This window comes from Lynx canadensis, chromosome D3 (assembly GCF_007474595.2).
Source record: "Lynx canadensis isolate LIC74 chromosome D3, mLynCan4.pri.v2, whole genome shotgun sequence".
Taxonomy (NCBI): domain Eukaryota; kingdom Metazoa; phylum Chordata; class Mammalia; order Carnivora; family Felidae; genus Lynx; species Lynx canadensis.
In genome coordinates this window covers 80,422,276-80,449,837 of record NC_044314.2, presented here as the reverse complement: position 1 = coordinate 80,449,837, position 27,562 = coordinate 80,422,276, and the positions used below count along the sequence as shown (strand labels likewise).

The window sequence follows — 27,562 nt, the reverse complement described above, 5'->3', positions numbered from 1 at the left end:
CTCTCCCCCAAAATAAAAAGACATTTAAAAAAAAAAGGGGGGGGGCACCCGGATGGCTCAGTCAGTTAAACGTCCGACTTCATAGTTCATATGATGTCATAGTTCATGAGTTCAAGGCCCGCATCAGACCCTGGGCTGACAGCTTGGAGCCTGAAGCCTGCTTTGGATTCTGTGCCTCCCTCTCTCTCTGCCCCTCCTCCGCTAATGCTCTGTCTCTCTCTCAAAAATGAATAAGCATTAAAAAAAAATTTTTTTTTTCTGAAAAAAGAAATGAGGTTGGAGAGAGAAGCAGGAATGACTTGGGCAGAGACTTTGATGGCCTCATGTACAAACTTGAATCTAACCCTATAACTGTGGCCCTGTATTGAATGGCCAGGCCAGGATAGTAGCCCAGAAGTCCTAGAAAAAGTGGGAGCGGAACTTGCCAACCTGTAGATCTGAATCTATTGCTGGGTTGTAAAGTCTGAATAATAGTCCTACCATTCACTGAGCCTGAAACATGAATCCATGGTAGACTGAATGTTTACCTTTAAAACTTTACTTAATCCTTAGCAAAACTCCCATCCTCAAATGAGGGCACAGAGACCTCAAACAAGTGCCCTTGAGCAACAGCTCTTTACCTTCTCTGTGCCCCAGTTCTTTACAGTAAATGTGAACTAACATTTACTGCGTACAGCACTGTTCTGAGCGTTTTGTGCTCGTCAGTTCTCACAACTCTGTTGTGGAGACACAGTATATACCCATTTTCCAGATGAGGAGAGGGAAATGCAGAGAGTTTCGGTAACTTGCCCAGCCCTCCGATTACAGACGAAGGGTTTGAACCCAGGCCGTCCATCTCCAGAATCTTCTGCTAACTGTAGTGCCTTCCTGCCTTTTCACATAGCAGGTTTCTACATTTTGTGGGGGGGGGGGGGGGGGGGGGCGGGGGGGGGACTGGGGTGGAGATATATATAGAGAGAGAAAATCTTAAGCAGGCTCTATGCCCAGCACAGAGCCCGATGCAGGGTTCAGTCTCACGACCATGAGATCATGACTTAAGCCAAAATCAAGAGTCAGATGCTTAACTGACTGAGCCACCCAGGCACCCCATGTTTCCACATTTCTGTCACCTTCTCTGTGACCACCCCTTGGGTTCCAGTGGGATGGGAAGATTCCAGCACCCTTCCCTTCACCATCAGCCCTGCTTCTTCCAAACCTTTGAGAAAGGGGGAAATTGGCACTTGTCAGAGAACATTCTGGAATGTTTTGCCATGTGCACCTTTGGCATTGCAGCATCCCTACAAATCTCTTGTTTTGTCTCCAGGAGAAGAGATCGGTGCTGGTCATCTTGTGGATCTTGGCCTTTCTGGCAGGAAACACCCTGTACGTGCTCTATACATTCAGTTCCCAACAGCTGTACAACAGGTGAGCAGGGGAGGGGTTCTGACCCCTAGTGGGAAAGTGGGGGGCACTTTGCTTGGGACACACAACTCCTTCACTTGGGAACAGTGCAGTGGCTCTGTGTCACGTAACCTTTAAATTCCACCCTCTTGTATACACGCATGCCAGAGCAGAGCTCTCTAGTAGAAATACACCGCAAGCTATGTGTGTGATTTTACGTTTTCTAGTAACCACACAGTGGGGAGGTGGGGGAGGGTCGGCCAGTAAAGACCTGTAGGACTGGGTTGAAACTCCAGCCAAGCTTTCAAATCATGTACATCTGTTTTAAAAATGGACTTTGAGGAATGGGAAGTTTCCCCACTTTCTGGGGCCACCCCATAAAGGCTATTTGGAGAGTTCGTTTTAAGGCGTCAACACTCATCACACACAATGCGTTATTGTCTGGCCCAGAATATCAAGGTCCCGATGGGTGGAGGGTGGAGGAGGTGGAGTTTCCCAGAATCTTGGATGAATTTCCAGCTCATGCCATTCTCTGGGCATGATCACATTCACAGGCTCAGACCTCCATGCTCCCATCAAACCAGAGCTGAGTCAAACTGGCAGCACAGAAAGAGAGAGGGAGAGAGCAGCTTAGGAGAAAAGCAACAAAGCTGAACCCCTTCCGTAATGATGTCACTGGTCTATGTGTTTGATACCCATAGGCATCACCTAATTTTACCCTCTCAGTGACCCAGCAGGGTATTGATGGCCCCATTTCACGGGTGAGGAAACTGAGGCGTAATGAAGTCTTTCCTAATGAGTCTTAGTCCTGGTAGGCGGCCCTTACCAGCAAGACTGAATCTTCCTAGGATTTGCAATCTGATGACCAGCGTCCTTCCACTTCACCACCTTTGGCAAATAATGGAACCTCCTTAGGCTTCGCCCTGTTTCCTCATTGGTAGAACGAGGACCAGGTTATTCTTGCTTTATCCACCTGACAGGCTAATTGTTAGGAAGGCCAAATGCTATAGTGCATGAAAAGTACTGGGTAAACGGAAACATTGATATATCATAATCCTATCCTGATTGATAGTATTCTTTTATAATAAATTACCTTTTATAATAAATGTAGCTGTTGGTGGTGGTGCCTAACGAGGAGTGAAACTGATAATAAAGTACATCAGTCCATGAAAGTTCATAGGGTAGTTAGAAATAAGTGGATTTAGTGATCAATCTACAAAAACACTTCGGTCCCGCCCCTCCTCCAAAAGCCAAAACAGGAAAAATCCCCTAAGATGGTGAACTAAAACCCAGACAGATGAATCTGAGACCAGCTGGTGTCTCTGAGACGAGTGGAAGGCAGATCTTAATGTATTGCCATCAAAGAAGCGTAACAGAGAAGCAGAGTGTAGAAGTCAGCTAAGCAGCCCAAGATCCCAGGAGGGACAGGAGCAGAGGCAAAGGGCACCTGGGGCTGCCGGACTCTCCCTGGATCGTAACACAGAGGGCCACTCAAACCTGGACGCGAGGCGTCCTCTAGAGGCAAGACTAGAACGTGAAAGGACACAGAGGGTATCGGGTAAGGTTGCCAAAATAGATTATTTTCATTTGTTTATTTATTTTTTAACGTTTATTTATTTTTGGGAGAGAGACAACATGTGAGCGGGGGTGGGGGGCAGAGAGAGAGGGGAAGACACAGAATCCAAAGCAGGCCCCAAGCTGTCAGCACAGAGCCCAACGCAGGGCTCAGATTCATGGACCTCGAGATCACGACCTGAGCCGAAGTCAGACACTTAACGACTGAGCCACCCAGGCGCCCCTGATTGTTTTTATTGATTTTGCCCTACTCTAGCTCTTTGAGACTCTTTATTATAAATAGAAATTGATTTTTTTTAAATAAAAGTAAAAACCAGACCAGTTTGGGGCAGCTGGGTGGCTCAGTCTGTTAAACATCTGACTCTTGATTTTGGCTCAGGTCATGATCTCATGGTTTGTGGGATCGAGCCCCGTTTCAGGCTCTGCACTGACAGCAGAGAGCCTGCTTGGGATTCTCTCTCTCTCTCTCTCTCTCTCTCTCTCTCTCTCTGCCCCTCCCTCCCCCCCTCCTCTAATAAGTAAACTTAAAAAAAAAACAAAACAGACCAGTTCATTCCTAGGAGGCTATAATAAGCAATCCCAGTTTGCACCACTTCCTGCCAGCCCAGCAGAGTACGTCAGAAGCATTCAGAAAGCATCCGTGCTGGGCTGTTTGCACCGGTCCTTACTTTATAGTGGACAGAGAAGACTTGGTGTAGCCTTTGCTCAGAGCCTGTAATCCAGCAGGAGGAAAAGTGAGTGGACAAGCACAGGTTGGCTGCTGGTTCCCGTTCTGGCTCCCGTTCTAGCCAAGAGCTGTGGGCAGGCGACTGTACCTCTTAGGGCTCCCCCTTCCCCAGCTCAGATTGGAATAATCACAGCGCCTACCTCCTAGAGGTAGGAAAATGAAATGAGTTAAGACATGTAAAGTGTATAGAAGAGGCCAGCATGATGTAAGCAGCCAAGATATTTTAGCTCTTACGTTGTTATTATAAATAACTTCATCGTCCTCTGGGGGTAGAAAGCAGAGCTACTCAAAGTGTGGTCCGTGGACCGGTGGCAGTTTGAGAATGGCTTGATGTCTGTGTTTAACAAGGGAAGTACAGGAACTGAGTGTAGAGTTAACTTACCTGGTCCCAAATGGATAGAACGGGTTTCCATACTCTGAGTAGCGCCGCTGTGGAATAAAGATGGAAAAGCACGAACTATAGCCGGGATACCTGGGTCTGAATCTACCTCTGTCCCTTAGTATCTGTAGGACCTTGTGCATGTTACTTTATCTTTCTGTGCCTCTGTTTCCTCATGTGCAAAACGGGGCAGATTAAATAGTACCTACCTCGTGGGTTGCTGTTATCATCACTGCTGCACAGCCGGGTCTGTCGTACGTCTGTTCTCCTGAATCCCACCAATGACACTATGAAGGAGGGAATGAGTCCCATGTTGCACGTGAAAACACTGAGGCTTACAGAGATAACATTATTTGCCCAGGGTCCAATAAATAGAGAAAACCGGATTCAAACTCGGGTATGATATTAATGCCCGTATGTTTTTCATGCAACTTACTTCACCTCTCCAACCTTCTGTGCCTCATTTATAAATTGGGAATAAGCAGTGCCCACTGTGGAGGACAATGGGGTACAGCGAGTAAGTAGCTCAGCACATCAACTAGTTTAGCACACTACTGCAATGTGAGTAGTGTCTGCACATCAATTTCTCTCCTCCGTATGTCGTGCTGGCTAGCCTACCTGCCTGCCTCCCCTTTGCTTCCTCTTATGAAGCCCGTTGTGGACTCATAAACCTGGAGGAAACCCTAACTAATGAGGCTCCTGGCCAATCTTCTTGCATAGCCCTCGGGGGAACTGAGGCTCAGAGAGGTTAAGATACCTACCTGAGGTCACACAGCAACTTAGCAGCAAATTCAGAAACAGGACACAGATAACTGACTCCCCGTTCAGTGCTCTTTCTACAGGTTATATTCACAAAGCCCCCAGAGTGAGTAGAAAGAGCTTCCAAGGGCCCGGGATCCTAAGTGAGCATCCTGACTCTCTCCCTCCAACCCCCACCAGCCTCATATTCCTGAAGCCCAACCTGGAGACACTGGACTTCTTCGACCTGCTGTGGATTGTGGGCATCGCAGACTTCGTGCTGAAGTACGTCACCATCGCCCTCAAGTGCCTGGTCGTGGCCTTGCCCAAGATCATCCTGGCTGTCAAGTCCAAGGTAGGCATCGGCTGCGGCCACGAGGTAGCCCCATTCACGCCCATCATGCAGGGGATTCGGGGCACCTTCTGGAGGAGGAAAGAATAGGCCTGGGCGGAGCGGATGCCAGCGTTTAAAATAAACGGAGCCCATCACCCGCCTCTTACAATTCCCTGAGTCTGAGCCTGGCTTCTCATAGTCACCACCGTCCTCTGCTCTCCAAGGGCACTGCCTAAGTTTCATTGTTCAAAACTGCCCTTGATGCAGTTTTCATCTAAATCTCACCCGAGAAAGGAAAAAAGTATGTTGACACGTCCTGCTTCTCCCAGGGAAGGGTGGCTTTCATAGGTTTCCACTGTTGTGACTTCAGGAGTGTTGTTTGTTTAACGGCAAGCGTTCTGAGGCTCAGAAGAAATGAGCTCCATGATCGATTAGTGATGTCTGCCGTGGACACAGGACCAGGCGTGGTGGCCGTGGTGCTTTGCCTGCAGGGAAAGGCGTGCCGACAGGTGTTGGGGTGGAGAGGTCTTGGGGGATAACTATTGTCATTCAGAGGACTGAGCGGAGCTAGGAAAAGGCAGCATCTTTAGGGTGTAATGAATGCCTGTGCCTCTGCGAGAACACCTGTAGCAGGGAATCTGGACAGAGGCAGACGCACCAAAGAATCTCTGGAGACTCCTCCTTTCCATTCTGTGAAAGCAGCCATCTTTTCAACTTCAGAAACCTCAGAATTTGGGGCACCCAGGTGGCTCAGTCGGTGACGCGTCATACTCTTGATTTCGGCTCAGGTCAGGATCTCATGATTCGTGTGGTTGAGCCCCGTGTTGGGCTCTGTGCTGACAGAGTGGAGCCTGCTTGGGATTCTCTCTCTCCCTCTCTCTTTGCCCCTCCCCTACTCACAAACTCTCTCTCTGTCTTTCTCTCAAGAATAAATAAACGTTAAAGAAAAGAAAAAAGAAAGCTCAGAATTAGTCCCAGGCATTGGTTGGCAGGAGAGCAGGTTGGAACGGGCCATCCATCTTGAGGGCGCCCAAAGCCCTGTGCCAGATGTCTAGGAAAAACACTGCTGTGTCCCTTCTTCACTCACACACTCAGTACTTCGGACCCCACGTGTGTGGGTCTCCCACACATCAGGCAATTCTCCGACACCAGCTGGGTGTCCTACAGTTCAACTCAGTCCTGACACTGTCTACCTGAAGGTGGCATCACGTCCTACGGGTTAAGAGCTCAGACCCACAAGATGTCCCCACCCCACTTCCGACACCCATTTCTAGTCCAGATCGTCACTTGTGCTTCTGACCGACTGGTTAGAAATCAGGGTTTCCACGACCCACTCCGTGGGTTCAGTCATTTGCTAGGATAGCTCACAGAACTCAGGCGCAACGCTCGTTTACCTGCTTATTGTATAATTAAGGATATGGTAAAGGATGCTGATGAACGGCCAGGTGAAGAGGCGTGAAGGCGAGGTCTGGAAGGATCCTGAGCACAGGAGCTTCTGTCCCCATGCGTTGGGGTGCACCACCCTCCTGACCTGTAGACGTGTTCACCATCCCTAAAGTTCTCAGAATATCCTGCACTACTGGGATTTTTGTGGAGACTGTCACACAGGCAGGGTGGCTCATAAGCTCCATTTCCAGCCCCTCTCCCCTCTCTGGAATAAGGGAGGTGGGGCTGAAAGTCCTAAGCTTCTAATCATGGCTTGGTTTTTCTGGTGACCAGCTCCCATCCAGGAGCCCACCAGGAGTCACCGTATTAGGCCCAAAGATACTCCAGGAAATTCCAGGGGATTTAGGAGCTCATTGTCAGCAATCGGGGGCAAAGACCGACAGATATATTTCTTATTATTCACACCAGGGCAGTCTGAGTCCGGTTTTGTCCCTCCACGTCGCACTCCCCTCCCCCACCATGTGGTTTATTCGGTTGACCCAAAACCCTCAGCTGTTGTGGTTTCCTTAGATAAAGCCACAGCTCTGGTGCCAGAGGCAGTGCCAGGAGGTCTAAAATGGCCTAAAGACAAAATGGGGAAGAAAGACAGAAGGGAAACAACAGACCTCAAGAAGTCCTGAGATGCCTCCCCACCTGCCCCTCGGAGACCACCGTCACCGTTACCATTTGCCCCCTGAGCTCACACCATGTATCAAATAGGGGGCGGGGACTTGACAGTGGGAAGCAGGATGGCCCAGTGGTTCCACACGTGGACTTTGGCATTGAGCACGACTCCATTCAGGTCCCAGCTACCCCCTTCCGAGCTGTGTGACTTTGGGCAGATGACAAAACCTCTCTGAGCCTTAATTTCCTCCTCTGTCAACTGATAACAAGAATGCACCTTCCTTCTAAGTACGTAGAACTAAGTACTAAGAACTAGTAGTACTAGTACTAGTTGCTGGTAGGAAACAGGAACTGCTTTTCCCCATGCCTGGCACATAGCAAGCACTCAGTGATTCACATCGCTTCTTGGTATTGTCTTTATGACCAGCTGTGTGACCTTGGATGAGTTACTCAACCTCTCCGTGCCTCGGTTTCCTCATCTGTAAAATGGGGAGAATAATTGTGCTGGGTGTCTTCCTCTTGCCCCTCCAGACACACTGTCCACGTTTCTTTCCCACCCTGCTGTCTGCCCTGGAGGCTGACCTGGGTGAACTGTACCAGCGGGCTCCCGCAGCCCCCAGCTTCCAGCGGGGTTCACCAGGGGAAAGCCTGAAAGGAGAGAGAGGCAGAGGTATTTATTCCTCTAGGGTATTAGTCTCCTATGGCAGCTGTAACAAACCGCCACATGAATTTATTGTTCTGGTGGTCACGTTTCCAAAATGCGTTTCCCTGAGCTCATCTTTCGGGTCGGCACTGTTCTAAGTGTGTATACGCATCAGCTCGTTGAGTCCGCACCACCCCATGAAGTAGGTACTCTAATTACTACCATCCCCTTTCACAGTTGTGGGAGACAGTTCTGAACACACAGGTCCCATCGTGGGCAGCCCCCTGCAGACAGCCTTCCGTCAAGGTCTAGCAACTACACTCTCTGCTCACTGCTTCCAGGCGCGGTGGGGGATAACAGCTCCCCACCAGTGGAAGTTTCTCCACCCTGGTTACCTGCCCACACCTTTGTAAAGAGCAGATGTAGTCAACTCTTTCCCGATTAATAAATGGTTAAAAGACTTAAACACCCTTCACCAAAGCAGATCTCCTGGTGGCAGATATGCACGTGAAAAGATGCTCAGCCTCATTAGTCTTTAGGAAATGACAGTGAAAATCAGTGTGTGAGATGCCGCACTCATCCGTGGTGGTGGCCAACACGGAAAGGCCAGACCGCACAGCTGTTCGCACAGGCACAGCCGTGGGCAAGGACCGATAGATATATTTCTGGAACTCACACTTGCGGCGGGAATGTAAATGGCACCTCCGCTTTGGAAGCCAGCTTGGAGGTTTCTTGGAAGGTTAAGCATAACACCTGTCGTACAGTCCAGCCCTCCCACCCGTAGGTGCTCACCCAAGAGGAATGAAACCATGTGTCCGTGAAAAGGCTTCTGCATGGGGTGCCTGGGTGGCTCAGTCGGTTGAGCATCCGATTTCGGCTGAGGGCATGGTCTCACGGTTCGTGAGTTCGAGCCCCGCATCGGGCTCTGTGCTGACAGCTCAGGGCCTGGAGCCTGCTTCGGATTCTGTGTCTCCCTCTCTCTCTGTTGCTCCCTGGCTTGCACTCTGTCTGTCTGTCTGTCTCTCTCTCTCTCAAAAATAAAGACTAAAAAAAATAGGCAGATCAACAAATTTTGGTGTATCCATGCAACAAAATACAACTCAGCAATGTAAAGGGGTGAACTACAGTTGACCTTTGAACCACATGAACAACATGAATTGAACCACTCATACACGATTTTTTTCTGATAAATACAGCACGGTATTATCAATGTATTTTTCTCCTCTTTGTGATTTTCTTTTTTTTTTTTTTTTAATATTTATTTTTGAGAGAGAGAGAGCGCAAGCAAGGGAGGGGCAGAGAGAGAGGGAGACACAGAATTCAAAGCAGGCTCCAGGCTCTGAGCTGTCAGCCCAGAGCCCGACGCGGGGCTCAAACCCACAAACCACGAGATCATGACCTGAGCCGAAGTCAGTGCTTAACCAACTAAGGCACCCAGGCGCCCCTAGTTAGGATTTTCTTAATATTATTTTTCTCTAGCATACTTTACTGTAAGAATACATACAACATACAAAACAGATGTTAATTGGCTTTATGTTGTCAGTAAGCCTCCCAGTCAACAACAACTGTAGGCTGTTAGTAAAGTTCTTGGGGAGTCAAAAATTATATGCAGATTTTTGGCTGCACAGAGGTCAGTGCCCCTAAACCCCTGCATTGTGCAAGGGTCAACTGTATTGATACAACATAAATGAATCTTAAAATACTTAACAGTTATGCTAAGTGAAGGAAACTGTAGCAACCAAGAGTGTACCTTATGATTCCACTTCTATCAACTCTAGAAAATGTAAACTGGCCTATAGTGACAGAAAACAGATCAGTGGTTGGCTGAAGGGACCTCCCAGAGGGAAGGGATTACCAAGGGGCACAGGGAAACTTCTGGGGGTAACAGATACATTCACTGTCTTGACTGTGGTGATGGTTTCACAGGTGTGTACATATAACAAACTTACCAAATCGCACACTTTAAGAGAAGGAGCCACTGCCGCATCTATACTGCTTCTGTCCGAGCTCCTCCCTGGCGTGGGCTACTGTGGTCAGAGGCTTATCCTTGGGGCCTCCACTAAAAGTCACTTCTAGGGGCACCTACATGGCTCAGTCAGTAGAGCATACAACTCTTTTTTTTTTTTTTTTTTTTTTGAAACCCAAGTTCCTTTTTTTTTTTTCAACGTTTATTTATTTTGGGGACAGAGAGAGACAGAGCATGAACGGGGGAGGGGCAGAGAGAGAGGGAGACACAGAATCGTAGGCAGGCTCCAGTGTCTGAGCCATCAGCCCAGAGCCCGACGCGGGGCTCGAACTCACGGACCGCGAGATCGTGACCTGAGCTGAAGTCGGACGCTTAACCGACTGAGCCACCCAGGCGCCCCGAGCATACAACTGTTGATCTTGGGGTTGTGAGTTCAAGCCCCACACTGGGTGTAGAGATTACTTAAAAATAAAATCGCAAGGGACACCTGGGTGGTTCAGTCAGTTGAGTGTCTGAGTCTTGATTTTGGCTCAGTTCGTGATCCCAGGGTCGTGGGATTGAGCCCCACATTGGACTCTGTGCTGGGCATGAAGCCTGCTTGAGATTTTCTCTCCCCCACTTGCACTCTCTCTGTCTAAAATGAAAATGAAAAATAAATAGGGGCACCTGGGTGGCTCAGTCAGTTGAGCGTCCAACTTCGGCCCAGGTCACGATCTCACGGTTCCTGCATTCAAGCCCCACATCGGGCTCTGTGCTGACAGCTCAGAGCCTGGACCCTGCTTCAGATTCTCCCTCTCTCTCTTCCCCTCCCCACTCGTGCTCTATCTCTATGTCGAAAATAAATAAACATTAACAAAAATAATAAAGGGGCACCTGGGTGGAGCAGTTGGTTAAGTGTCTGACTTTGGCTCAGGTCATGATCTCATGAATCACAGGTTCGAGCCCCACATTGGGCTCTATGCTGACAGCTCAAAGCCTGGAGCCTGCTTCAGATTCTGTCTCCCTCTCTCTCTGCCCCACCCCTGCTCACACTCTGTCTGTCTCTCTCTCTCTCTCAAAAATAAACATTAAAAAATTTGTTTAATTATATAAAAATAATAAAAATAAATAGATTAATTAAATCTTATTTTAAAAAGTCACTTCTAGATCCCTGAACCTTTTCCTTCATAGCACTGTGACACTTTGGGGTTATCTGTGGTTCACTTCCACCTCCCCATATCCCAGAAGCCTGTTCTGTCCTTCCACTCTGTCTGCAGGACCCGGCATGGCACTGGGCAGAGCAGGGCTCTATAAGCAGGTGGGTGAGGGACATGGTGGAGAAACTGGAGTTTCACTCCGTCCCCGCCCCTGTGCCTCCTGGTTGATTATCTCTGGGCAGAAATAAGATGGAAAATCGTTTCGATGTCCATTGAGGGCAAGGGACGTGAACCCAGCCAAGTGGGGAAGCTCGCTCAGCACTGACCGCCTGGAGTCATAAGAGCTCGCAATTATTGAGCACCGACCGTGTGCCTGAAAGTTTGCTAAGAGCCCTTCGTGTACGAATTACCTTACGTAGCCCCTTGCTGTTCATCTCAGGTGGGTACCATTACTCTCATTGATGGATAGGCGATGGGAGGTTGAGGGGGCAGGTGGCTTCTCAGTCCCACAGCTGTGACCATTTCACACTAGAGCTGGGGTTCCCGTCCAGAACTTCACATCCTCAAGGGCCCCAGCTCTGCCTCAAAGTGGGTGTGGGAGAAGGATAAGGAAAACAGGCAGCTAACGGTTACTCAGCACCTAGCACACTCTGGCTCTTGCTGGATTCTTTCCCGTGTCCTGACTCACTTCAGGCTCTCATCACCCCCGTGAGAGGGAATTCATTAGCACCTCTTTCTAGATGAAAACCTCAGTTTGAGTATCCTGTCGGTGCTGTGCCCAGTGCGTTGAAACCACAGAAACTTGATTTCTCATAGTTCCAGAAGCCAGAAGTCCAAAGTCAGTGTCACTGGGCCGAAATCAGGGTGTCGGCAAGGCAGCTCTCCCTCCAGGTGTGACGAGAGGATCCGTTCCTTGCCTCTTCCGGCTTCTGGTGGCTGCTGGTCTTCCTTAGCCATGTCATTCCCATCTCTGCCTCCGTGGCCTTCTGTGTGTGAAGTATCCCTTTCTTTGTCTTTTATAAGGATGCAGGTGATTGCATTTAGGGCCCTGGATAATTCAGGATGTTCTCCTCATGCCAAGAGCCTTAATTTGATTGTGTCTTCAAAGACCCCTTTCCCAGGTAAGGTCACCTTCGCTGGTTCTAGGGATTAGGACCTGGTGTCTTTGAGGAGCCATTCTTTCACTTACTCTATGGAGGCTGAACGAGGTTTGAGACACCCAACCAGTCAGTTAAAGAATCAGAATAGGGGGGCGCCTGGGTGGCGCAGTCGGTTAAGCGTCCGACTTCAGCCAGGTCACGATCTCGCAGTCTGTGAGTTCGAGCCCCACGTCGGGCTCTGGGCTGATGGCTCGGAGCCTGGAGCCTGTTTCCGATTCTGTGTCTCCCTCTCTCTCTGCCCCTCCCCCATTCGTGCTCTGTCTCTCTCTGTCCCAAAAATAAATAAAAACGTTGAAAAAAAAAAAAAAAAAGAATCAGAATAGGGGGGCGCCTGGGTGGCGCAGTCGGTTAAGCGTCCGACTTCAGCCAGGTCACGATCTCGCGGTCCGCGAGTTCGAGCCCCGCGTCGGGCTCTGGGCTGATGGCTCGGAGCCTGGAGCCTGTTTCCGATTCTGTGTCTCCCTCTCTCTCTGCCCCTCCCCCGTTCATGCTCTGTCTCTCTCTGTCCCAAAAATAAATAAACGTTGAAAAAAAAGAATCAGAATAGGAATCCACGTCTTCCAGCTCCCACGGCCGTGGCCGCTTCAGGAGATCAGCTGCCAGGCACCGAGTGGACCACATGCCGGAGCTCCTGGGCCCCTCCTGACCCTGCCACTTTCTAGCCACGGGGCCTTCCGGGAGTCATTTTGTGCCCCTGAACATGTTTCTAACGGTGGGAAGTTGAGATGTTAACAGAATTCTTTTTAAGATGCTGCAAAGATCGAAAGACTTAACGGATGTGGATGGAATGAGGGGCAGGTTGGTCACTGCCTGGAGAGGAGGCAGGCAAGGCTTTCTGCAGCCCTCTGCCGCTGGTCCCGCCCACCCGTCCTCATGCTTCCTCATTGCTTTTTCCTCCCCGCCTGCCCCTCCCTCTATTCTTTGTGCTTCAGCCAGATGCTACTTCTTTCATTTCTTTACACATAGCAACTAGCACCATTCCGACATGTGGTAAATGCTCCCCTCAACCCGATTGCTAGATGAGAAACCTGAGGCACTGAGATACTGCACAACTAACGTGCACAGTCTCCGGAGTGGGTTATGTGCGATCCTGTCTCCCACCCACTGCACCTGCTGATCTGCCTTCCTCAAAGGCCCTTCCTCTGCTTCAGGTCGTAACTAACTCCTGCTCCTTGGATCACAGCCTCTTAGAAACCTTCCCTGCCCCCTTCAGGCTAGGGATGGTGCCCCTGATGAGGACTCTATACTCTCCCTATTCTAGCACTCACCATCCTGGCTGTAATTGCTTGCTTAATTGTCTGCCTTCTCCGCTTGATCGTCACCTCTGTGATAGCAGAAATGAATGCATCTAGCTTGTTTGTTGATGGGACACCAACATCTGAGATGCGCTCAGAAGCGTTTGTTGTAAGTATGTATGGGTAGATGTGTGGATGAATATATGAGTGAATAGATATATAGGTAGGTGGGTGAATTTGATGGCTGGATGGGAAAGTTGGTGGATATGTGGATAGATGGGTAGGCAAGTGAGTGGTGGGTGGACGCATGGATGGATGGATAGATATTTGGATGGATGGATGGGTGGACAGATTGATGGGCAGGTGGATGGATGGATGGATGAGTGGATGGGTGGGTGGGTGGATGGGTGGGTGGAAGGATTGATGGACAGGTGGATGGACAGATAGGTGGATGGATGAATGGATGGTAGGCGGATGGGTGATTGAATGAGTTGATAGTCTAGCCAGCTGCACTAACTCTCATCACCTCCTCTTATAGCAGCAGTGAGAACTTAAATTCCTTTCCCAGCTCTGCTCAAACCTGTTGTATTTGGTAGCTGTCCAAACACCTCTGTCATGAAGACACAGAAGTCCACCAGACAGAGTAGTACTCACTTCTGTGTGCTGGAAAGGACCATACAGGGAGCCTTAAAGCTACCTAGAAGCCAAACCAATAATAATAAATATGGCCAAGCATCGCTGAGCACTTACCAGGAGCTAGGCAGTAGGTTAAGTCTGCCACTTGTTCGGGATGTATTGACTGAATGCCAACTACGTGTCAGGCACTATTGTAGGCACTGAGGATATATCCATGAACAAAGTAGACAAAAATCCCCGCACCCGTGGCGTTTTATAGTCAACTGAAGACATTGTCTCATTCGGTCTTAATCCTGGAATGGTAGATGTTGCTATCTCTTGTCACAGAGCGGAAACTGGCTGAAATCACATGCCAAAGACTGCAAACCTCATAGTTAACACCTAGCAGTAGGAGCCGCGCGCGTGTGGAGTCCGCACTCTGTATGGGCCAGGTGTTCATTTCTTTCTGACATCTGTCTCCCAAGGCAAGTGCTGTTGGTTTTTTTGTGTGTCTTGTATTGAAGTCCTGTTCACACGCTGTAAAATTAACCAGCAACCATTTTAAAGTATACCAAAGCCGTCTGCGTTCAGCATAGTCACAGTTTGTGCAACCGTCACCACCTGTCTCCAGTTCCGGGACGTTTTCATCGGCCCCGATGGAACCCTCCCCGTTTGCAGCCACTGCCCCCCTCACACTCCCAGCCTCTGGCGACTGCTCATCTGCTTCCGGTCGCATGGATTTTTCTGGTGCGGGCATTTCGTAGAAGTGGAATCACACGTTCTGTGACCCAGTGCCTGGCTTCTTTCCCTCTCCTGTCCGTGGTGTTTTCAAGGTTCCTGGATGTTGGAACAGGTACACTTCATCCCTTTTTATGGCGGAATACCGTTCCGTTGTATGGTAGACCACCGTTTGCTCACTCGTTCGTCTGTTGATACACATTTGGGTTTGATGGACGCTTTTTGGCTCTGTGACTAGTGCTGTGCCAACCCTTTGTGTACAGGTATCTGTTTGAACACAGTCTTCCTGGGCACATACCTAGGAGTGGAATTGCTGGGTCATGTGTTAATTCTTTGACTTCTTGAGGAACTGCAACGCTGTTTCCCACAACGGCTGTGCCGTTATACACTCCTGACAGGTGCTGTTTTCATCCCTGTTTACCAGAGGAGAAAACAAACGCAGGGAGAGGTTAAGGAAGTAACCCAAGGCCACACAGCTTGAAAGTGGTTGAGCAGGGATTTGAACTCGGGGAATCCGACTCCAGAACCCCCTGCTCTGAGCTTCTAGGCCATATTCCCTCCTATGTAAGTTCCCTGGATTTGTTTGGGAAGTTGCTCAGACTTGATTAAGGAGAGGGGCCCTCATAGCTATATAAAATTCCCCCAAGTTCAGACCGTGGCTCCCTCACTTCCTTCTACTTCAGACGGGCATTTCTGGGGGCGAGAGGCTGGGGATGTGACCTGGCACCCCTCCCCTGTGCCGCTGAGGTGTGGGCGACAGTTATTAATGCCTCGCTGGCAACCGTCCAGCTCCCTTTTTCTGATTATTATTATTTTATTCGGCGAGATTAATGTGCCAGGTCACAGCCATAATCCAGCCTGTAAAAAGTGATGTGAATGGTCTCCTCAAGATAAATTGCAGGCTTGGAAAAGGTTCACAGCCTTTCCTTGCCTGTCTGAGCGCTCTTCCGAATCCTCATCAATCCTTGTCTGGGCAGAAGAAAAGGACGGGTCTTCATTTGCAGCTGGGGGAGGGAGGGGGGAAAGAGCACATCTGTCAGGGACCCCTAATGGCTCACAGCACAGATGCCGTGTCCCGCGCCTCCGTGCCATCCACTGAGAGGGTGGGTCGGTTTTTAATATGATAATCGTCGTACTGGAAGGGCTTTTGGCATTTGGATTTGCTTGATGGCTCTGCGGTCCCTGACGTGTGAGACCGGGTGAGCCACCAATTGCAAGATGCCTCGGGACCCCGGAGGGTCTGTCAGGGATCTTCTCTCGCCTGGGCCTCCCAGGCGAGCCGGGCTCATTGGCCAGCCAAGATGAGGATGGGATTGAGGGTGACAACCACAGGTTGGCGATCTCAACCCCAAACCATCACGCCGGCTGGGTGTCTAGAGCACCCACTTGTGTTATGAATCCAGACGACTTCTACAACCCGTGTGTCTTAGCTTTGCCCCACCTGGCTGCTCCCCACCTGCCTGACCTCATCACTGGTGACCATCTCCCTTGCTCGCTCTGGACCAGCCACAAGTGGCCTTCCCTCTCAGGCCCTTTGCACCTGCTGTTCTCTCCGCCTGGGGCAGTTTTCTCCCCCTATGTCCCCATGACTGTCTCCCTCCCGTCATTCAAGTTTTGCTCCAGTGTCACTTGCTCTGAGACCACGTCACCTCCCTAACCACCCTGTTGAAAGTGGTTGTCCTCAAACTGCATTACCACACCCCCATTTTATTTCCTTCCGCAAGAACATAGAGTTCTTGGTGACTTCTTCCCCCGCCCCCTGCAATGCCCCCTGACATTATTTAGGACCTGTCGGCTGACAAGGGCAATCCTAGACCCTGAGAATATAAAAATAAGTATGAAACCTGTTTTTATATTAACCTAATCCAGACCTAGTTAAAAGGGTAAAAAATCTTGTCCCAGAAACATGTATCTCACACACTTGAACTCCTACTATTAAGTAGTAGTAATAACTAAAAATCTGGCTTGTATGCGTTGCTCCTTCCCTTTATTAAAGTGAAATAGTCTTGGTCCAGAATTCTAGTGCTGCACTGTCCAATATGGCAGACAACCAAGCCACATGTGGCTATTTTCCTTTTTAAATAAAGATTTTATTTTTTTTTTTAAGTACTGTCTACACCCAACGTGGGGCTCGAACTTACAACCCCGAGATCAAGAATCGCATGCTCTGCAGACTGAGCCAGCCAGACACCCCCACGTGTGACTATTTAAATGTAAATCAGTTAAATTTAAAGCTTGATTCCCCGGTTGCCCTGGCCATATTTCCAGTTCTCAGTAGTACATTCATTGGACAGCACTGTTGTAGAACATTCTGAGCTCAGGATTTATTCAACCTCCCAATGGTCTGCGTAGCAGGAAGCTGCCATTCTGCCCATTTTTTCAGATGGGAAAAGATAAAAGCAGGCGCTTGTCTAAGAACTCTGGCTCTAGTAAGTGGGGCAGCTCCACAGATCAGAAAACACCAGCCTTGAACAAAACAGGGTTCAAATCCTGGCTCCGTGATGTATTCCCTATGCAGCGTTGAGAAAGTGACTTCACTCTTCGGAGCCCTCAGCTTCCTCATCCCCAAAGTGGTCATTTTTAGCCTCTTCAGGTTCTCAGAAAGTAGAAGACCAACATAGCTGCTCGGTAGTTCCTAGGGCCAGCTGCGTCTAAAGCAAGGAAAGCCTTCGCTGAACTCTTTTCTCCAAGGAACCCAGCATTTGACCAACTTTCTGCCTTTTCCATAAGAGGAAAGAAGCCCTTCCTGAGTCCAAAATCCTCTTAAGCTGAACTTCCTGTTTGGCCTGCATAGCCACACCCCTGGGACAAGAGTTTTCAGTAGGGTGAGACTCCATGAGATATCAGCCTCATTGGCTCACCTCCAAGTGCAGGGGAGGAAAAGGGAGAGAGGGAGGGTGGACGAAAGTTAAGAAAGGTGGTTTTCTCTGACGTGAGAGCCAAGACGATTCATGAGGCTTTTTGTGCCGTTAAAATCTCTCTCTGTTCTGGGCCCTGAACCCAGCACTTTTGCTCTCAGAGAGGTTCCCCACCGGCTGAGTCTCCCCCCACCCCACCCCGCCCCTTCTGGAGGTCAAGCGTCCGCTCTCTGCCCTGCCCTCCCCTCCCCAGCAGACATCTGTCTACTCCAGGGCAGGTCTGGGTGTCCCAGGCCTGGGCTCTAGTTTTCGCAGCACATCATCCTGTGTACGAAAGTGCAAACTTCTGGAAGGGCCAGCTGCATTTGCCCCAGATTCTTGCACAGGGGTTGCTAGAAGGGGTTAAACCAGTGGTTAGCAACTAGGTGGGGGGGGGGGGGAGCAGGGGACATCTGGCAATTTCTGGAGACATTGGGTTGTCACAATGGGTTTGGGGGGGCTTGCTATTGGCTTTTAGTGGGGAGAGACCAGGGATTCTGGTAGACGTACTGCAGGGCACACGACAGCCCCTCAGCACACAACCGAGAATGGTCCCGTCCAAAGTGCCAGCCGTGCCGGGGTTGAGAAACACCAGGTTGAATGTTTGTTTTATGGCCCTGAGTCAGCTCCCCTGCTGTTCTAGGCTGAATTGTGTCCCCTGCAACCAAAATTCAGATGTTGAAATCCTAACCCCTGGTACCTGAGAACATGACTGCGTTTGGAGAAAGATCTTTTAATCAGGCAATTACGTGGAAATGAAGTCATTAGGTTGGGCCCTGCCTGATCTGACTGTTGTCCTTACAGAAGGGGAAATTTGTACACAAACACAGGCACACACACAGGGAAGACCCCGTGAGGACACGGGGAGAAAACAGGCACCCGCAAACCAAGGAGAGAGGCCTCAGAAGGAATCAACCCCGCAGACATCTCGGTCTCAGACGTCGGGCCTCCAGAACTGGGAGCAAATTCATCTGTTGGTTGAACCACCCAGTCTGTGACACTTGGTCAGGGCAGCCCCTGAGAAAACTAACACACCCACGCACCCGTGTCCCTGCGGTTCTGTCCTCTCTCGAGAGTGCTTTTGCATTCACTCAGATGTGTCCCACCTTTCTGCCATCCCTCTAATTACTGGGGATCTTTATTTTTTTGGTAGGTTACACGGTCACGGGATTCGGAAATGAAAACACCAAAAAACAGCCTCTGGTGAAAAATCCCCTTTGCTCTCTTGCCCCCAGGCACCCGTTTTACCTCCTAGGAGGTAATAATCACCCCTGGATCTTTCCATGGCTGTCATATACATAGTCAAGCAAATGCATGTATACCTTCCTCCTACCTGTCTTTATAGAATCAAACAGTAATGTTCTGCATGCAGCTTCAACCTCCACATTAGAGATCATTTCAGGCAGATACATAGACAGGACACAGCATGCTGGTTAAAAGCTAGACCGCCTGTGTTCAAATCTGGTTTGGGAAACCCTCTAGCATTGACCCTCTGTGTGACCCTGAAACTTCACCTCTGCTTGCTCTCGTTTCCTCATCTGTAAAATGAGATAGTAATAGTGCCTCCCACTATTAGTTTTCTTTCTTTCCTTTTTTAAGTTTATTTATTTTTGAGAGAGAGTGAGAACAAGAGTGCAAGGGGAAGAGAGGGAGGGAGGGAGAATCCAAAGCAGGTGCCACACTGTCCGTGCAGAGCCCGACATGGGGCTTGAACCCACAAACTGTGAGATCATGAACCGAGCCGAAGCCAGATGCTTAACGGACTGAGCCACCCAGGTGCCCCCGCTATTTTCAATCACTGCCTAACAAATTACCAACTTAGAAGCTTCAAACAGCACTCGTATATTAGTTCACAGTTTTGTAGGTCTGAAGCCAGGCAGACTTGACCGTGTTCTCTTTGCAGGGTCTCACAAGGTCATAATCAAAGTATTGGTCGTATCTGGAGGTTCTGGAGGACAATCTGTTTCCAGGCTCATTTAGGTTGTTGGCAGAATTCAGTTCTGTGTGGGTGTAGGACTAAAGTCCCCGTTCGGCTGGGTGTTGGCCGGGGGTCACTCTGAGCTCCCAGAGACCACTCTGGTCTTTTCCTGTAACCTCCTCCACCTCCAAGCTAGAAATGGTGGGTAGAATACTTCTGCTTCTTATCTTCCTGACTTCTTCCCCTTCGGGGGTGAAAGGTTTCATGAGATTAGATTAGACCCGCCCAGATAGTCTCCCTTTGGATGAACCCAGAATCAACTGATGGGTGACGTTAATTACATCTGCAAAATCCCTTCCCTCCTGTAATATAACAGACTCCTGGTGAGATAGCCCATCTTAGTACAGTCCTGAGGATCACAGTGAGAAATCTGGGGGACGCATAACACACCGCCTCAAAGGGTGTTGTGACAACTCGACTGCATATCTCATGGCATATGCAGTATTTAAAAGTTAGCTTTTTGGGGGTGGGCGTCACCTGGACTTTGTATTGTGGAAACAGCTTAGATTTACTAAGGATTTTCAAAGAGATTCCTCTAAGGACACCTTGAACGGTTGTGAATCGCTTTGTCCTCTTTGACCCATTGATTCTGTGATTCTCCAGGACTCAAGTTAAATATCAGTTTCCCCCACCCCCTTAAGACAGTGGTAACTGCCCTCGTTCATTTTCCTTCATCCCCTCAGCCCAGGACATACTGCGATGCTTAGTAATCGTCTGGGCCATTGGGGTGCCTGGGTGGCTCGGTCGGTTAAGCATCTGGCTCTCAATCTCGGGTCAGGTCATGATCTCACAGTTCATGAGATCTTCAAGGGGATCTGTGCTGACGGCGTGCAGCCTGCTTGGGATTCCATCTCCCTCTCCTCTGCCCCCTCCCCCGCTTGCTCTTTATCTCTCTCTCAAAGTAAATAAAAGGAAACTTTAAAAAAATTACTTTAAAAAAAGAACAGCTAAGGCATATTCAGGATGCATGCACTGTGCTAAACACTTTACATGGGCTACTCCATTTAATCCACCAGCAGCCCTGGCAGATAGGCACCCTCATTGCGCCCATTTCACAGATGGGAAACTGAAGTAGTGGGGAAGCTGAACAGATATTACCTGCCCCAAACCACTGGGCTAGAAAGTGGCAGAGTCGAGATTTGAACCCACGCAGTAGGGCCCCCTCCTCACTCACTCTGACCCACCCTGATGGCAGATCAGGCTCACCAGGGTATCCAGAAGGTCAGGAAAAATCTTTCAATTCAGCCACCACGCTAAGACGCTCCCTGAATCCAGTCCTGGGGCCTTAGGGAGACGTTAATGGGTGTTTTATAAAAAGGTGTTCTGTGATCAGATAACTTTGGGAGATGCTCTGAGCATGATCTACACTCCCACCCCCTACCCTTCTTGCTTGTTAACATAGTAAAGGCTCTGAGAAGTCCTGCAATCAAGAAATTCATTTCACTTTGTTTGACATTTCCCCAACTTGTTAACCACCGAACCCTTTTACTGAGCACAGTATGCTGTAAAATCTAGTTCAGGGGTTGGCAAACCCCAACCTGTGGACCCAGTGCTTATTTTCATGAAATTTTATTAGAACACAGCCATGCTCATGCATTTAAGCATTGTCTGTGGCTTGTTTCATGCTGCAAAGACAGAGTTGAGCAGTAGAGACAGTCTGTATGACCCACAAAACCTAAAATATTTAATATCTGAACCTTTAAGAAAAAGTTAGCTAACTCTGATCAGGAGTTTGAATCTTTATGTTCCTAATTCCTTCTCATTTGGTCTTCGCAAGAAAGCTATGTGTAAGGGGGAATTTCCGTTGTCTACAGCAGACAGACACTTTGGGAAATAGAAGACCCCAAGGGGTGAAACATGTCCAGAGACTGGGCTGGAAACCAACAGAAGTGAGTTTGACTAAATGTCATTATTAAGGACTTGACTTTTTGAAATTGCCAGGCTAATGTTTTTATAAAGTTTATTCATGTTTTCTGTTGAGAGAGACAGAGCACTAGAGCGTGCATGCGTGCATGCAAGTGGGGGAGGGACAGAGAGAGAGAGAGAGAGAGAGAGAGAGAGAGAGAGAGAATCCCAAGCAGACTCTGCACTGTTAGCACTGTTAGCACAGAGCCAGATGCGGGGGTGGGCTCGGACTCACAAACCAAGAGATATGGCCTGAGCTGAAGTCCGAGGCTTAACCAAGTGAGCCACTCTCGGGTGCCCCTGCCAGGCTAATTTTTAGATTCACCCTAAGGCAACAAGTGGTCTGCAAGACTTCTTGGGCTCACACTCATCTTTAGGATTTGTTCTTTATTTGCTCTGCTTGAAGTTTGTAGCTCAGGTACCCACTGATCCCCGGAGAAGCGCTGAAGCCCTGAGATAACAGCCTGAAAGCTCCCATTTACCAGCCTGTGTCAGGCATCGCTAATCCATCATGGCCCTGCTTCACCCAGGTTCTTCTCTCTCAGTGCAACAGTGCCGACAGCCTCCACCAATCAGTGTCAGAACAGGAGACGAAGCCTAGGTCTTAAACTTCAGTTGTTCCTTGAAAAGAAAATGGAACATGGTGGCATCTGCAGACCTCTGTGGCCTCTCAGCTAATTGGATAAGGCCCACCCAGATTATTGAGGATAATCTCCTTTACTTAAAGTCAACTGATTGTAGATGCTAATCACATTTACACAATACCTCTGACAACAGCCTCTGGATCAGCTTCTGACTGCATAACCCGATGCTAGAGCCTAAACTGAAGCGTGAAACTGTCCTTGCAATCCCCCATTAAACAAGATGCCCATTTAGGGGCTGAGGCCAGCGTTTTATCACGTCAAGGAAGTAGGCATCTAGTCCAATGTATTGATTACAAACATTTTTTTACTGTTTATTTATTCTTGAGAGAGAGAGAGAGAGCGCATGCGCATGAGTGGGGGAGGGGGCAGGGAGGGAGACACAGAATCCGAAGCAGGCCCCAGGCCCTGAGCTGTCAGCACAGAGCCCCATGTGGGGCTCAAACTCACAAACTGTAAGATCATGACCTGGGCCAAAGTTGGACCCTCAACCGACTGAGCCACCCAGGTGCTGCTATTGAAATTTTTTTAAACCAGGTGTTGGACTTGGTAAATATCATTTGATTTTCCTCATTGATCTGTTAGAGCGAAGAAGAACTGTATTATCAGGTTTCCTGTTAAGCCTTGCATTGTTGGAGTGAACTGCGTTTGATCAAGGTGTGTTCACTTATGCAGGGTCACACAGCAAGTCTGTGGCAGAGCTGTGACCTAAGGGGAGGTCTTCCGGATCCCAAGAGAGATGCCCCAAGGACCAACAATCATACTAAAATATTATAGAATAGAATAGAATAGAATAGAATGTAACCAATTCGCCTAGTACTATTTTAGGAGCCTCATAAACATAAACTGATCCTCATAACAATCCTCTGAGGTTAATTCTCCTCTAATCCCCAATGTGCAGATGAGGAAACCGAGGCACAGAGAGGGTAAGTAACTTGCCAAGAATCACACAGCTGGTAAATGGCAGGGCTGGGATTTGAACTTGGCAGTCTCCTTCCAGAACCCCCACTTCCAAGCATTGCACGGTCCCCTCTGCCCATCTTTCACCACCCCCACCCTCCTGACTCAACTCCCCCAACACAAATGATACAGCAAATATTCTGTGAGGCTGCAGACGGGTCGGAATCATTCCCCAGCAGTCCAGGCCCCACACACCCTGTCTCCAGCCACAGCCAGCCGCCGGTCCATCACCTCCTCCCTCTGCCACCCTGCCCTTCTGTGTCCCCGGGGCCTGCACATCACTTTCTGTTGTTGTTCTTGTTTTGCTTTGTTTTTTTCCTTCACCGTGATCCCTGGGAGACTCTCAAAGGCTACATTCTGCCACCAGGGGACCCAGGAGGGACAGGGCAGGCACCTGAGATTTCCCAAACCCCTCCTGCCGTGCCGTAAGGTGGGGGAAAGTGGGGGGGGGGGTGCATTATTTATTTATTTTTCTGGTCCCACTCTGCTCCACACCCCCCAAGCTGTTGTTCTTCACCGGGGAAGATGAAAAACTGCTTCAGACAATGGAGGACAAGGCTTGCCACATGGCCCCCGCAGTTTAATTTCCTTTAATTCATTTTACATTGAACCAAATGATACTGTTTGTTTTTAATGGCCAACACTCAGCACGGAGGAGGGGCGGCCAGGCCTCCTCCTGGGGAAATTAGGAACACAGCTGCTGTTTAAAGTCTCCTGCCACTCCGCTCCGCCCCCCCCCCCACCACCACCACCCTGCACTGGGCCTCTGGAAATCACTTTCCAGGTTGAAAGATGATACCCTTCACCAGCTCAGATGGTCACTGTGGAGAGAGCTGGCCCAGCTCTGCCCCAGCTGCAGTCAACCCCCCCTTAGGGTGGCCACCCCATCCCAAGGCCCATCTTTCTCTGGGAAGACGTGGGTACACAGGAATGGGGACCAAGGCCATGGCTGTTGAGTGCCCCTACCCCACTGCCCATCGCTGAAAATCCCGCACAGGCACCTGGCCCAAGCAGGGCCGATCCAGCGCCCTATCCCAGGATATGAACAGTATAGAAGTTGGGTGTGTTCATTCAGGACCTGGGTCAGTCTGCCTTCTAACCAGGTCCCCAGGCGATCCGTGTATATGTGAAAGTTGCAAGAGGAGAGATCCTTCCACTTGGGCTGATGGCCTGGTGGTCCAGTGCTCCTCTGAAGCCTGAGATAAGCCACAATCCCTCCAAAGTCCCTTTTTTTGTGTAGGTGGGCCAGAGCCAGCCTTAGCTCCTTGCAGGCACAGAGACCTTGATGGATACACCAGCCCCTTGGCAGATGCCGGAGGGATTCACAAGGCTTTGGCCTGCTTGTGACATTAGTAGGGGTCGATGATGATGATTAATGCCCAATTTGGACATTCCAAAGGCCCCTCCGGTCCTTCAGAGATTGAATTACGCCTCTGCCCTGTTGGTCACAGACTGTTAGATGCAGAAAGACCTTATCGTACAGATGGGGAAACCAAGGCCTCAAAGTTAGTTTCAGGTCATGTGATTGATCTTGTCGTACATTCATTGTACAAATACTTACCGGGCATCAACAGAGCGCTAGGTGTGGGGGCTACCCAGACCCCGGACTTTGAAGCTCAAACCTCACAGTCTGATGGGGCAGCAGGCCAGGGAAGCAGTGACTTAAGGGCCCTCTTAGAAAACAGGGGGAGCAACCAAACCAGCCCCCAGCAAAGTCCTATAGAGTGACCTCAGAACTGAGGATTAAAGAGGGGTAGGAGTTGGCCAGGCAAAGCCAAGCCACAAGGACACGCCAGAGAGAAGGGACAGCCAGAGCCATGGCACGGCAGCAGGAAACAGTTTGGCGTGTGCATGTTTCCCGGTAACTGCTGCGCATCCCCTCCCCACTGGACTCTCAGCTCCAGGAGGGCAAGGGTGACACCTGCCATGCTCACGCTTAGACACAGGGACACACGGCAGGTGTGCAGTGACTCTTGAACAAACAGATGGGGACGTGTACATGGTCGGTGTGAAGGTGCACTCAGGGCAAGGCAGGGAGGCCCGAGGCCCTGCCCTGCCTTTCCAAGCGACATTATGGGTATGCGTGCAGCGGCAAACCCCTGCTCTGGGGTGCTGCGGGGATTAATTAGCCTGCTAAGTGGTGATTATTGTGCTCTTCTCCGGCTAAATGATTAGGGAGGCAGCCAGGCTCCCTGAGGTGGCCTTGGAGGCATCCCCTTCCATCCTCCCTCCAGGTGGGGGCCTGGAGGTTTTCTGTGTTGGCTTCCTGGGCTGGGGGGGAGGGGGGGTGCTGTCCTGCCCTTCCGCTTCCCCCAGATGTTCCTCCTTCCCTGGGGTGAAAGAAGGGGCCTGGAACTGAGATTTAGCCCAGGAGAGCCCACCACTTGCTTAACGTTTCTCCACTCCATCGGCTCATCCAGAAAGGTCCCAGAGTCCATGGCGAAGTGCTTAGCTCTGGAGGCAGGCGGATCCGAATTCAAACCCTGGCCCTGCCGTTCCCATGGGTAGCGCCTCAGGCCAGTCACCTCTCTGCTCTGTGCCTCAGTTTCCTCGCCTGTGAAAAAGGAGATAATGCTGTTTACCTACCTCTCTGGGTCTTAGGGGAGAATTAAGGTGAGCTAGAAAATAAATTTTAAGTAAATAAAACACAGGTGGAGGTCCCTTCAATTTCTGGTGGGTATTAGATGCTCGATGTGTGTATACATTTTTTCTTTTTGTACGTTCTGTCACGGCCGCCATGGGTCAGGACTCTGCTGGAGGTTGGAGTTTGGAGGTAAAAACCAGGTTCATTGCTCAGAGGCTGAGAGCCCACTAAAATTTGGTTCTTCTCCTCAAGGCCCAGAAGTGCCAAGGTCAGACCTTGAATGGCCCAAAGAAGGAAAGAAGTGTTACATTTCCCAGTTACCTATTTGCGCCCAGCCCTGGACAGCATCTTGGAGCCGTCTGGGTTTGAATTTGGCTTTGCCACTGGGTGTGTATCCTCAGGTGAGCAAGGTCACAGTTTAGAGCTTCCATAGCCCCATCTGTGTATAGAACTGGTCGATAGTATTACCCGCCTCAAGGAGGAACCTTGAGCTCAAGTGAGGAGCACACAAGGTCATGTATTAAGAAGGCTTAGCAGAGAGTTTTCAGAGAGGAGCCCCTTTCCTGCCTTCAAGAGGCTGACAGAGAGGTAGGGGGAGACACACACACACACAAACAAGAATAAGGGGCTCCCGGGTGTCTCAGTCGTTTGAGCGCCCAACTCCGGCTTAGGTCATGATCTCACGGTTCGTGGGTTCGAGCTCTGCATCAGGCTTGCTGCTGTCAGCGAAACGTCTGCTTCAGATCTTCTGTCCCCATGTCTCTCTGCCTCTCTCCTGCTTGCGTCCTCTCTCCCAAAAGTAAATAAAAACGTTTAAAAAAATAATAAAAATTAAAAAAAAGAATAAGACAGGGAGACAGTACCCCTCTCTTATTCCCTGCTGTGCACACATTTGGGGTCCCTTGCACATCGCGGCCTTTCATGAACACATGCTGAGTGATGGCAGCACAGGTGCACGGGGGCCACAAGGTGGTGGAGGAGAGCAAGGGCATGCTGTCTGTTACCTTGTGGGCTTGGCCTTGACTGGCTTGCTGTAAGGCCCGTGGGGCCTGGCATTACTGAGAACACACTTGTCCCTTCACTAGGTGAGGCAGGGGCTCCCTGCAGCCAGGCCTCCTATTTTAAGAGGAGGAAACCATCATCCCTAGGGTTTCTGCGCTTTGTCCGTAATCTTGAAGCCGCTCAGAGGCAAGGGAGTCTTTTTGACGCCCACCGGGCCCTTGCCTCTTTCCGGCCTGACATCCATCCATCACTTGCCAGTTTTGAAGTTCTCTTGGTTCCTCCTACATTCAGTTACACTCTTGTTATGTCACCTCGTTCCCTCTTCCGGGAACACTGTCCCCTGACCCCAGCCGCATCTGGCTGACCTCAAATCGCTCACACATCTGTGTTTACATCTCACTTCCCCTGGGAATCCGGGACTTAACCTGGCCCTAGGTGGGCTTGGTGACTCACCTGTGTGCCCCCCATGGTGCCTGGGTTATTTCTGTTCTGTGTGCAGCAGATGAGGCTCTGATCGCTGGTTTGTCTCCCCCCGCGACACACACACAAACACCTGAAGCCTGGTGAGAGCAGAAGCCGGGTCTCTCCTATGTTTCATTTTATCCCTAGCCTGGTGCATGGTACACTCAAAACAGAGGTTGAGTTACTAATAAGTAACTGGGAATGTGACAAAGGCACGTTTGCCCTCAAGCAGGCTGCATGCAGGCAATGGAGAGGGTCTATTAGGAGTCAGACAAGCAGGTTCCATCCCGGACCCTCCACTCACTAGCCATGGGGCCTTGGGCGAGCAGGCTCTCTAAGCCTCAGTTTCCTCATCTGTAAAAGGGGGATAGTAATCATACCAGTATGAAGATTAAACAAGATCATGCCTGTGAATGAAGCATTCTAGTCACTGCAGCTCAGTAAATATTCTTATTTAA

At 49.8% G+C, this 27,562-nt stretch overlaps 1 protein-coding gene across 1 annotated transcript in view; it reads left to right on the top strand.

Moving 5' to 3' along the window:
- Window positions 1-27,562, top strand: part of RNFT2 (ring finger protein, transmembrane 2) — a 70,450-nt gene that overhangs the window by 11,154 nt on the left and 31,734 nt on the right. Inside the window, exons 6-7 of the mRNA XM_030292215.1 lie at window positions 1,304-1,404; window positions 5,001-5,154. Coding sequence (XP_030148075.1) covers window positions 1,304-1,404; window positions 5,001-5,154 — 255 coding nt within the window. The remainder of the gene's footprint in view (window positions 1-1,303; window positions 1,405-5,000; window positions 5,155-27,562) is intronic.